The sequence below is a fragment of the Eptatretus burgeri genome, chromosome 5 (genome assembly GCF_056783735.1).
Source record: "Eptatretus burgeri isolate ZD-2024b chromosome 5, Ebu_testis_v1, whole genome shotgun sequence".
NCBI classification, from domain to species: Eukaryota; Metazoa; Chordata; class Myxini; order Myxiniformes; family Myxinidae; genus Eptatretus; species Eptatretus burgeri.
The window spans coordinates 321,840-335,178 of record NC_140965.1 but is presented as its reverse complement, the minus strand read 5'-3'; the positions used below and the strand labels follow the sequence as shown (position 1 = coordinate 335,178).

Genomic DNA, 13,339 nt, shown 5'->3' with positions numbered 1-13,339 from the left:
ATTAATATAATTATTTTCTTCCACAGCATTTACACTTAATTCCCATTAGACATAGGGGAAAGGGAGCTATCTATCCACATTTACTTATCGAAATAACTGAGCTATGGGGACCTGAATGTTGAATGCTCATGGCTGCCAGATTTGTAACAATATTCCCAGGGATGGCCTTTAAGATTTGTGAGGTTCTTCTTCATCATTGCTGTTTCTTTAATGATCACTGGTGCAATTTTGGATCTCTTCAGCTTCCACGGTCTTCCCACTTGTTTTTGCAATCCTGGTAATTTGTCATTTTCTTGATTTCCGTGTTTCGGCCAAAATCACTGGGAACTGAAACCAGAGAGGGACAGAGAGATCGGTCATGAAGCATAACATATCATTCTCTTTGCTAACCCGACCCTTCTCCCTTCACCTTACTCCCTTTCCCCGTACCCCCCCCCCACCCCTCTCTCTCACTCTCTCTCCCTTCATCGCTCCCACCACCTCATAAAATGCAGCACACTCCAATTTTTTAAAACAAATTTATCTGATTTTGACAAATTTCCCTGACAATATCTGCTGCTCTTCCTTCGCTCCAATTGGTTCTTCTGACCACGTCCTTGTCAAAGTGGACATCTCTCTGGCTGTTATCAGAGAACCACCTCACCTCCGTCGAGTCTGGCATTTCACTCAAGCCGACTGGCATGGTCTCCGAGCAGCCATCAAACTTACAGACTGGTCTCCTATCACTACTTTCTCAAACATCAACTCAACCTGGGAATTCTTTCAAAGAAACTTGCTCTCCCTCATGCACAGATTTATCCCCTCTCGTGTTCAGTTGTCTTACCCTTCCTCCCGCCCTTGGTTTACTGAAGCTTGTGGCGAGGCAGTTGTCCTGAAACAACTTGCCTTTGCCTCATGGAAAGCAAACCCAACTGAGGGCAATCTCAGTTCTTTCCACAAAGCTCGGAACAAGTGTGTATCTACCCTCAGGAGAGCCAGAAAACAACATCTTTCTCATCTCAAGTCTGAACTCTCAAACCTCTCTCCCTCCTCAAAATCCTGGTGGCGTTTAATCAAATCTGTTTCTGGTGTATGTTCCCCCTCCATCCCTCCCTTACCTCAAATGGCCGCACTGCTGATTCCACACGTGATAAAGCTGAATGTCTAAACTCGGTGTTTGCAGCTAAATCTTGTGTCCTAAACCCATCACTATCTCTACCCACTTTACCCAGTCGCACCCAACTGTCCCTGGACTCTGTATCCTTTTCTCCTGACAAGGTGGAGAGCTTGCTGTCAAACCTCGAGTCAGATTCTGCAACCGGTCCAGACGGCATCAGCCCACGTGTCCTCAAAGCCTGCTCTTCTGCTCTTGCTCACCCTCTCTCTGTTCTATTCACCCTCTCATTTGCCCAAGGTCATCTGCCATCTGCTTGGAAATCTGCTAACATCACTGCCCTGCATAAAAAAGGTGCAAAAACAGATCCCTGTAACTACAGACCAATCAGCCTTCTCCCAATCATCAGCAAGGTGATGGAATCCATCATCACTTCAGACACGAAATCCTTCCTCTTCTCCAATGGCTTGATTTCCAATCATCAATTTGGTTTCAGACCAGGTTACTCGACCCTGGATATGCTGCTTCTGCTCTCCCATCAATGGATGGAGGTCCTCAATGCCAGACAGGAAATCCGAGCCATATCCCTGGACATATCACGTGCTTTTGACACAGTCTGGCACCCTGCCCTACTCACCAAACTCTCTTCCCATGGTATTCAAGGCCATCTCCACTCATGGCTCGCAGACTTCCTCTCCTGTCACAGTCAACGTGTGGCCCTAAATGGAGTTCTTTCATCCCCTCTTCCTGTGCAGGCTGGAGTTCCTCAAGGTAGCGTTCTGGGCCCTGTTCTTTTTCTGGTTTTCATCAATGATCTCTCGGACTCTCTGGAAAATCCTCTATTTCTCTTTGCCGACGACTCCACCCTCTGCCGTACCATCTGTCATCCCTCAGACCGGCAAGCAGCAGCTTCTTCGCTCACTGCAGATCTGGATAAAATCACAAACTGGTCCAACACGTGGAACATGTCTTTCAATCCAGACAAATCTCACACTCTCACTATGTCTCTTCGAAAGGACCGTTTACAAAACCCCCCCATCCACTTTCTCAACAATCCTCTGGAAGAAGTCTTTTCCTTCAAGCTTCTAGGTCTCACTATCTGCCATGACCTTTCCTGGGAAAGTCACATTTCCAACCTCGCCTCAAAAGCCAGTCGCCGACTGGGAATCCTCCGTCATGCTAAGTCCTTCCTCGGCCCTCTTGAGCTCCTGACCACTTACAAAGCTTTTGTCCGTAGCCTGATGGAGTACTGCTCTCCCCTCTGGGCTGGTGCTCCTGCCTCCCACCTTTCTCGGCTTCACGCTGTCGAAACCAGGGCATTTAAGATCATCGGCATCTCCCGCAATGAAGCTGAGTCTTTGGGCCTCTCACTCAATCACCACAGGTTGGTCGGTGGTCTTTCTGTCTTCTACCGACTCCTCTCCAGCCTTGCCCCCCCTGCTCTCTCTGTGATTTGTCCCCACCACATTTCCACAGGGCGCTCAAGGTCCGCCAACTACCCCCTTCTGGTAAAACGACCAAAATCACGAATCACTGCTCATCTTCACTCTTTCATTCCTCTTTTTTTCCCGCCTTTGGAATAAACTTCCTCACTCTATTCTTTCCCATTCTTCCCTGCAGGCTTTCAAAACAGCTGTTCACCACCACCTCTTATCTTCCCCCATCCAAATCCTCGATCTTTTCTACCCCGGATAATCCACCCAAGCCCACTTCCTTCATTTCTCCTGCTTTCCTTCCTGAAAGTCCCTGAAATGTCCATCTTCTCTTCGCCATGTTCCCCGTCCCATCCCCATCCCTCTCCCTTCCACAGTTCACCTAATGTGTCTTCCCCACTGTTTTGTCCCTTCCACTCCCGCCCCTCTTGTCTCATGCCTCCTTGCTGTGAGTTGTGTGTTAGCTCTCATACGAGCCTCGACCAAGGTATACAAAAAAAAAAAAAGGACAACCTTGACGTGGCTTGATTCATGAGTCCTTGACAAAGACAAATCTGCCCAATTCCAGCCGTGCTGAAGCACCCCAAATCATCACCGATCCTCCACCAAATTTCACAGTGGATGCGAGACACTGTGGCTTGTAGGCCTCTCCAGGTCTCCGTCTAACCATTAGATGACCAGGTGTTGGGCAAAGCTGAAAATTGGACTCATCAGAGAAGATGACCTTACTCCAGTCCTCTATGGTCCAATCCTTATGGTCTTTTGCAAACCTCAGCCTGGCTCTTCTTTGCTTCTCATTGATGAAGGGCTTTTTTGAGCTTTGCACGACTTCAGCCCTGCCCCAGGAGCCTGTTTCTAACCGTCCTCGCCATGCACTTCACCCCAGCCGCCGTTTGCCATTCTTTTTGGAGGTCATTTGATGTCATCCTACGGTTGTTGAGTGACATTCGAATGAGTTGGCGGTCATCCGGGTCAGTGGAAAGTCGTTTTCGCCCTCTGCCAGTCTGTAGCTTTGTTGTCCCCAATGTCTGCTGCTTGACCTTGTTCCTATGAACCGCCGTCTTTGAAATTTTAAGGATGGAAGCAACGTGACGCTCACTGTATCCCTCTGCCAGTAAAGCCAGAATTGAACCCTTCTTTTCCTCACTCAAAACTTTTCTTTTCAACTCTTTTGGCATGGTCAATAGTTATTTTTTTGATTCCATTTACTTTTGAGGTCCTACTAGCACTGTTTTTGCCATCCAGCTGGTCCTATTGCAAGAGGATAGTGATGACCACAGCAGTGGTTTTTATACTTTTCCTTGTTAAATAAGATTCGGTTCAGGTGATCACCTAATCAGTACCTCACTAAGTTGAATGAGGTGTGCCTGTTGGAATTCAACAGACACTGGAATGGAATGGCTGCCATACATGTAGAGATGCTGATTTTAAAAAAAATTGGAGTGGTTTCTTATTTTTTTCCAGAGCTGTGTATATGTATATATATATATATATATATATGTATATATATATATATATATATATATATATATATATATATATATATATATATATATGTTCTGTTTTGCCAAGTTGTTATTCCATGAGTGATTTTTTTTTCATTTGTTTGTCTGTCTGTCTGTCTGTCTGTCTGTCTGTCTGTTCGCACAGAGCTTTCGTGTATTTCTCCGCAACCACTTGGATTGAGATGAAATTTTCACCATTGGTGTGACGACTCGTGTAGAATGTTGTAGTGATAATTATGACATCATAGGTCACGTGGTGTGGCAGCCATATTGGGAAAATGGAAAAAAAACTTTGGATTTCTGTTTGTCTGAAACCGCACCAAGGAAAAAAATGAAATTTGACACATAGCAAGTGTTCCTCATGGGGAATGAGTATGATTATTATTTGTTTTTATCATGTCACAGGTGCCCTTGTTATGATGTCATGATTGCATATGTGGAATGACACATCCGGTCAGTATGAAATATTTTGCAGGTCATCTCGGGATAAAATGGTTCACAAAAATGCATTTTGACATCATTGGTCACATGATTTGGCAGCCATATTGTTTAAAATACAATTTTAAAACCTTCACTGAAAATGGTTGAAGCAGTCATCACTGCCAGCATTTATAAAGTGGCAGTTATATTTATGGCTCTTATTAATTACATAACACACCAGTACACAAATGCCACACTAAATACACCACACAAAACAAGTCCTGGCGAGGGTCTGCGATCTCTGATTGCTCTTTTTCTTGTTTGTTTATTTTGTTGCTTTTATATTGCCTTTTTGACTCGTTCATTCCCAATTTTGAAAGGTCATAGTTCACGATTGGGCTTGATTTCTCCTAATAACACAGTCACTTGTGCTTCTTTAGGTCTGTGAAGATGAGTGTTGCGAGGTGGAAGTTTTTACTCTCGCTATTAATTACTTGGATCGCTTCCTGGCTACAGTTCCCAGTAACCGCAACTGGCTACAGCTGCTTGGTGCTACATGCATGTTCCTCGCCTCAAAGCTACGTGACTCGAGTCCACTCACTGCAAACAAGCTCTGTGTCTACACTGACAACTCTATAAAGATAAAAGAGTTGCTGGTGAGGTGTGCACTGGTGGGGGGAAAGTATGCTTTGTTTAGAATGACCTGAAGGAGAAGATTGATCTCGGTTCTGTATTTTCAGGTTACCAAGCTGGTTTTTTGGCTTTTTGAGTTTACATTTGCTGCACTTTTAAAAGAAATTGTTTTAACGTGGATATTTTATTTTCTTTACTGTCCTCAATGTCATTTGTGGAAATGAGTAAAGCAAGGTGGTGTCCCATCTTGTTCTTTTTGACAGGATGGTGGAGAGTTAGCACATTTCCTTTTGAGATGTCAAGTCTAGGTTCGATACCTGACCAGACTATAAACTGTCATGTTGGTGCTTGGAAGGCAGGGCATGGTACGTCACAAAGTGTGCTGTCCATCAGATGGAGGTGAAATTGAGTGTACGTCTGTGATCATTCATTGGTGGATATTATAGAACCTGCAGTGACTTTTATAGAAAGTAGGCAAATTATCAATGGCACTCTGAATAAGTGAGAAATTCCTGCCCAAAACATCTTCAGTCGACTGTCAGGCTTGGCCAGCCGGTTCGTAAAAGATAGTGGACCATCCAACATGGGATTTTACAATTTTGATGGTATTGTTTGTTAATAGCAGGTAACCATGCGAGATGAATCATTCATAGGATGAGGAAATGTGTGTGGATGCCACCCTCGATTTTGAAATTAAAGGGATTTTCAAGGTCAAAATGGTTATTTTGATTTCTGCATGAATTCAAAGCTCATTCAATGGACTGTACATAATTGTACATTTTTATGCCTTCGCTTGCATTCGCCAGAGGCATTATGTTTTTGGGTTGTCCGTACCTCCGTCCATGCTAATTTACTCTGCTTTCTCTCCAGCCGCTTACCTGATTGCAAAGTTTTCACCAAAGCTGCAACTACTCATGTACAATGTTTTAATGATAATTATGATGTCATATGTATATAGTTATATCGGCTTAGTTATAAGACTCGTTATTTCTTTAAATTATCACATTTCACTCCGGATTTCAGCACTTATTTGGTCTGGACGATATCCGACCCTCAAAGCCAAAATAATATTTCGATGATGCAGTTTAATTGGTCCATGAGAGTAGATCCTGGAAAATTGCATCATATAATCCATGAAATCACTTCAAGTTCCTATGTGGAAACTATATTACTTACAAAAGTGATGAATTCAGCGATTTGTCGTGATGATGAAGAGGTATTCAATATGAGTGAGGACGGGGGGTGGGAAAAACCTTATCATTAAATAATTTTCGTGGCCAGTTCCAAGTCAAGGCGTGGTTGAGCAGGCCAAAAATACAAGGTGGCTTCAGACCCCAGCGAGGTTACCCAGGAAACGCCTTCAGACTCCAGAGAGAGAGAGAGAGGTGACCGAGGATGCGCCTGATGAAGGATATAATTAAGTAAGGCCGTTAATAATTATCTTCAAAAGGAGTGTTTTAATTAACCCAAACACCCAACTTTCACTCTCACACTTCCTTGGGGTTTTCTTGGAATGCATGCAAAGTTTCAGGCTGCTCGGTTTTATGGTTTTGGAGTTATGGAGGAGACACACACACACACACAACCAATGAAACACACACTGACATTTATTAGTATCGATAATGTAGATCTACCCAGCCTCTGTAATTGGTTAAATTTTATATCACACCGTAATGTATGGCGTAATGAAAGAAATGAGTTTTTCATGAAAAAATGTCAAAATGTATCGGGCCAAATTTACGAAAGGCATTTACTCAGCGTCTTGCTAACACGCCTACCCCTTAAATGCTGGCAAAAACGTATTTGTATGGGTACAGCTAATTACCCGTTTAAATAGCAATTTACTAAGAGATATTAACATCCTTAATGGTTGTGCACATTTAAACGGCTGATTAGCTTGTGAAACACTGCCCATATGTCCAACATCCAACATCCGATTGAAATTATTCACTTTCATACAACCAAAGCACCATGGACAATTGTTGGATGGGATTCAGCGCGTTGATCCAGGTCATCTTGCTCGAGACTCAGCAGCCAAAATTCAAGCTTTTTCTATTAGAGTGCCGTTGAGGAAGACAGAGTTCTGCTGGAAGAGCTTGAAGATGAAGAAGAAGAAGAAGAAGAAAACTATGATTGTGATTTAATGCAAAATGTTCGCACAAAATAAACCGAGCAAGTCCAAAGGTAAAGGGGAAGGAATGATTGGCTTTCTTGTTTATAAAATTTTAGCAGGCTGCACTTCACTTTTTGTGTGATCAGCTCTATCTCTCGACTCTTACGTGAATGTGCTTTTATTCCAGGAAAGGCGATAAATCGTCGACATCTCCAGGTCAGGAGGCGAACCCGGTACTGCTACAGACTACCGAAGCGTTGTCTTGCCTGAAAGGAGAGCATGAAGCCAAGATTATACCGATTGCTCCTCAGCAAGGGCCTGCAAAATGTAAACCAAGGGCATACGAGTAAACCAAGGGCATATATATATATATTGTTGCAGCCAGGGATACCGAGACACCAGCTTGTCACTCGAGGGTTAATCCCCGGTTGTCCTCGGTAGAGCCGGACCTGGGGCCACCGCTCACAATTAACGTTGTGGTATGGTGGGTTGTTTTAAAACCACGAATGCCACCCAGTTAACCATGAGTTCCAGTGTCCGCCGTCTAATTATTCCGTTTAACTGGAGGTCACGTGGTCACCTGAGTGGGGAGCGTGCCCTCTGCAAAGCACCAATGTTATCTCGATTAGATTTTAATTAGGGCGGCCGAGGGTTTTAACCGCCGGTGCGTGCCGACAATTTTTTTGGTCAAATCTGTGGTAATTACCTCCCAGTCTATCTCGGTTCGGACAATGCTAGACCAATGGAAGGAAATCACAAACACGGACAGGTTGGAAATCGACAAATAATTTATTAATAATAAAATAAATAAATAAAAAGAAATTTTTATTTGCTGAGGTAAATAAAGAATGAATTTCAAAGCAAAATCAATCAAAATGCCAGGAAAGAGACAAAGAGCAGATGCTTATCGGGGGTTGACTTACAGCTAAACGCAGACAAGGGTACCCAGCAGATCATTCAGGGAGAGGGAGGGGGAGAATCGTCTCGCTCACCAGAAAGTCGTCCGTGAAGCAAAAACGTCCTGAAAATGCGTGCGTGCGCGTCACGTCCGTCGCCAGCACCCAGATTTGCCGTGCACCCTCTCGCGGGGCAGCCTTGATCGCCAGTCGACGTCTGGAGGGCACCAAGATCATCCGTCGCGGGTTTAGACCCTGGTGTTGTTGGTGATCGACCCATGCGTCACTTGTTGGTGGTGCTGCTCACACCCACACGCTCTCTTGCCGAAGCACTGGGAAGGGCGAATTGTCTCGTCAGCGCTGGTCAGACACCCGCTTCTTGGTTGCTTCTCTCGCCCTTTGCTTTTTCCTCTCTCCTTTCACGTTTTCCTCTCTCCTTTCGCTTTTCCTCTCCTCACTTTTTCTCCTCAGACTTTTTCTCTTCAGAACGTACCTCTTGCTCTTTTTTTTTATATCCTGGGCCGTCTCGGCGGGGTGCAGTCCACCCCAAGCTCACCCCGCCCCACTGGGGCACGGTTACCATGACGACCCGTGCGCTCTCAAAAAAGGCGGGCATCGGAGCTGACGAAAGATTACCGCTGAGGAAGAATGGGGGCGGGCTTCAGAGTTCGTGAAGGAATGTTGCTGAGGGAAAAATGAGGGCGGGCTTCAGAGCTCGTGAAAGAAATGTGTGTGAACGTGTCTGTCGTAAAGAAAAATGCTTCCCATAAGAGAGGGGATCTATTCTTTACCCTTCTCAACGCATCACATTTAAGATCTCATTAGACATGGGGATGAGGCTAATCTGAACATGCATTTAAGGAAATAACTATCTGAGGACTTGGATGTGTGGATGCATTCATCAGACCGAATTTTAAAATCCGTAACTATATATATATATATATATATATATATATGTATGTATGTATGTATGTATGTATCTTCTTCTTCTTCTTCTTCTTTCGGCTGCTCCCGTTCAGGGTCGCCACAGCGGATCATCCGTATGATCCGCATAGTGATTTGGCACATGTTTTACGCCGGATGCCCTTCCTGATGCAACCCTTGTCACCTCTTACAACACAGGGATCAGGTACACCTATTTTAACCGGAGTATACACCGGCCCAGTACACTGGTACTCATTTCGCCGACCTCGGAAAGATGACAGGCTGAGTCAACCCCCTGGTGTATTAATTCAGTGGCCCAACGGGGCTTGAACTCAGGACCTTTTGGATCCCAAGCCGCTCCCCTAACCACTGCACCAACACCAGGCATTATATATATATATATATATATATATATATATATATATATATATATATATATATATATATATATATATATATATATATATATATATATATATATATATATATATATATATATATATATATATATATATATATATATATATATATATATACATATACATATACATATACATATACATATACATATACATATACATATACATATACATATACATATACATATACATATACATATACATATACATATACATATACATATACATATGCATATACATATGCATATACATATACATATACATATACATATACATATACATATACATATATATATATATATATATATATATATATATATATATATATATATATATATATATATATATATATATATATATATATATATATATATATATATATATATATATATATATATACATATATATATATACATATATATATATACATATATATATATATACATATATATATATACATATATATATGTATATATATATATGTATATATATATATATATATATATATATATATATATATATATATATATATATATATATATATATATATACACACACACACACACATACAGTAGACTAGGCGTAAGTCGGCAGCGTCAAAAAGTCCCGAATTTATCTAATGTTAAATCGACTTACAGACTTTGAATAAAGTCTCTAAGTCGTCAGATGTTGTCCGTTCCCGCGTAATGCAAACTCAAGTAAATTACCACGCCTAACTCGTCACACGGAACTGCTGCCTCGTGAGAAGCCCGATTTCATGGAATCGTGATGCGCGGGCTATTTATAACTGCGCTGCGTTCAGCTCAGTCAGCGTGCCGTCCCACATGCATCTGAAGATGTATACAGGCTGCGCAATGCAGTCTCTGGCGAAGGAGTAAAGGATCAAAGGATCGATCGAGCTTAGTGTTGAAGTCCGATCATGGTTTTATATTGGCTTGTTTTGTACATCACCACACTCACTTTCACATAGGTATTGAGTGGTAGTCACCATGATGACTGTGTGTCATGTAATTTGTCGATGGTATATGAGTTTTCATTCCATATGAAAACTCATTCTACATTCATTCCAATGAATGAATTCTAACAGCCATTCATTCCACATTTGTCGATGGTCATATACCATCACCGATGGTCATATACCATCACCGATGGTATACGAGTTGTCTTACAATTGTTCATTATCTTTACTTTTGATAAAGTGATTCATGAATTCCATCTTTGCTTGATCACTTTCCAACTAACCAATGAACCCCCACCTATGCCCCGAGGATTGTGTTTCCCTTTTGGTACAATAGCCGGCTTAGAGATTGTTGCGCCCTCTCACATGTACGTGTCCAGGCCACGCGCGACTTCATCCTTCACCCACAGTCATCATGAATGTTCGCATACGCGTAAGTCGTCACTTTTTTCTCGGTCCCGATGCTGACGACTTACGCCTAGTCTACTGTATATATCTTGTACTTGCTGAATAAAGTGTTCCAGAATGAACTTATATCAAAATATGTTCCTCCGCAAATCAGCTTCCTCTCTGTTTGGTCGCCAGTTTGGTTCTGGCATGTTTTCACATGTTATGTCATGGTCAGACTCTGGCAGGGGATCATTTGCATCAGCAATAATGGGCCATGCTCTCCTCCAACTGAAATAAAAATAATGTCTAATTGAGATGGTGTGAATGCAGAAAGGGTTCTCAGATTATAAACAGTTTCTCCACAATTGATCAAGAATCTGCATTGAAATGTACTTCCTGTACACTTCTCGATGAGTTCCATTGGCTACACAAGGAAATATTTTCTTCCAGATACCAAAGGCCCTTTCGATCACTTCCCTCATACTCCTTTTCGCCTGGTTGTAGCGGCTCTCCACTGCTGTCCTTGGGCTGTGTACTGGAGTCAGCATGAATGTATGGCACGCGTTCGCCGACTCCCCCTGCAAAATGCCTTGGTATTCTCCTCTTTGGAATTTCACAAACAGCTGCGACTCTTCAAAGATGCTCGAGTTATGTGCTGACAACTACATTAGTGAACATAAGTAGATGGTCGCACACAAATTGGCAATACCGGTAACTGGTAGAGTACACGCTGCCTTTTATGTTCATATACCTGAGTGCATTTGGACCACTCGGATTGACAATTGCCACGTGAGGTCCATCTATAGCTCTGATAACCACAGGAAATTGAGATCTTGCATAGAATTATTGTGTTATAGCTCTCTTTTCTGGAGAATTCAGAAAATGTATAAGGTGCATTTTGTGAGCAGAAATGGCTGCAGTGACACGATGAACCACTTTGCAACATGTGGACTGTGAATCACAGCACATATCTGTAACATTTAACTGAAATGATGCATATAATCGCAGTGCCACGTGCATTTGTTTGCGGGATTCGACGACTTGCTCATCAGTGAAGGTTGATCCAGGTCATCTTGCACTAAATTCAGCAGCCAACGAAATGATTCCTTCGAGAGCCTAACACGAGATAAAATTGTCATACTTCTCCAGAAGATTGCATCTATCCTCGAAGATTCTTGATGCACGTCGACAAACTTCCCTATCCTCTTCTGCCTCCTCATGAGCTCATTCAAGCACTCCTAACACATCCATATTCATCGTCCCATAAAAACTACAAATTATAAGCTGTGCAATGCTTGCTTCAAGGCCTTAAACACACTCTTAAACATGCCCTCGCCGACGTGTAAAAATCCATTTGTTGTTTAAATGCTTGTAATTGGGTTCTGTTCCGCATTAGATAAACACTTCCACGATAGGCGATTAACTTTGAACGTGTGATCAGCACACGATTAGCGATTCCACATGCCTTTAACCCTTAAATGCCTTTCATAAATTTGGCCTTCCCTCGTCGAGGTGCAAAAGTTTCTTTGTGATTTAAATGCGTTTTGATCACGCATTCGATAAATTAAACATTCTGTGGTGAAAGGTGATTAACTTTGAACGTGTGATTGTCACACGATTAGTGATTCTATACATGGTTAATTGGCAAACACCTTTCGTAAGTTCGGCCCATACAGTACCTAAAGAGAATGTACACCCCTTTCAAAATTTTCAGCTTTTTTTGCCTTGTAGCCTGGAATTAAATTGCATTAAATAAGACTTTTTCCACCTTTATTTACATGTCGTAATGCTCAATGTCCAAGTGAAAAACAATTTCTACAAATTTCAGAAAATTAACTTAAAATCCAAAACTAGAATATCTTGGTTGGATAAGTGTTCACCCCCCTTATAATAGCAATTGTAAGTTAACTCGGTTGTAAGCAATCACCTTCAAAATCACACACCAAGTCAATTGGCCTCCACCTGTGTTAAATTGTAGCGATTCTGATTATTTCAGAGTAAAATCAGCTGTTCCTGCAGGTTTCCTCTGCTGGGTGGTGTATTTCACAGCAAAGACTCAACCATGAGCACAAAGGAGCTTTCAAAAGACCTTTGGAATAAAGTTGTGGAAAGGCACAGATCAAGGGATGATGTAACAACATTTCAAAGGCCTTGAATATCCATTGGAACACAGTCAAGACAATCATTGAGAAGTGAAAGTTATGTGGTACCACCAAGACCTTGCGTAGATCAGGCCGTCCCTCCAAACTGAATGACTAAGCAAGGAGACTGATCAGAGAAGCCAGCAAGAGCCAATGGGAACTTTGAAAGAGGTGCAGGCCTTTATAGCAAAGACTGGTCACTGTGTGCAGGTGACAATATTCCAAGTACTCCACAAGTCTGGCCTGCATGGAAGGGTGGCAAGAAGGAAGCCATGACTCAAAAAAGCCCACCTTGAGTCCTGTTTGAGGTATGCAAAAAAAAAAACACTCCAGAGATTCTGAAGCCACGTGGCAAAAAGTGTTGTGGTCTGACGAAACCAAGATGGAACTTTTTGGCCCAGATGCAAAAATGTT

The 13,339-nt window shown here is 42.3% G+C and overlaps 1 protein-coding gene across 2 annotated transcripts in view; it reads left to right on the top strand.

Moving 5' to 3' along the window:
• Positions 1-13,339, top strand: part of LOC147025676 (G1/S-specific cyclin-D2-like) — a 55,683-nt gene that overhangs the window by 21,294 nt on the left and 21,050 nt on the right. For both annotated transcript variants that reach the window (XM_085880349.1, XM_085880348.1), the window contains exon 2: positions 4,892-5,107. In XM_085880349.1, the coding sequence (XP_085736475.1) occupies positions 4,892-5,107 (216 nt within the window). The remainder of the gene's footprint in view (positions 1-4,891; positions 5,108-13,339) is intronic.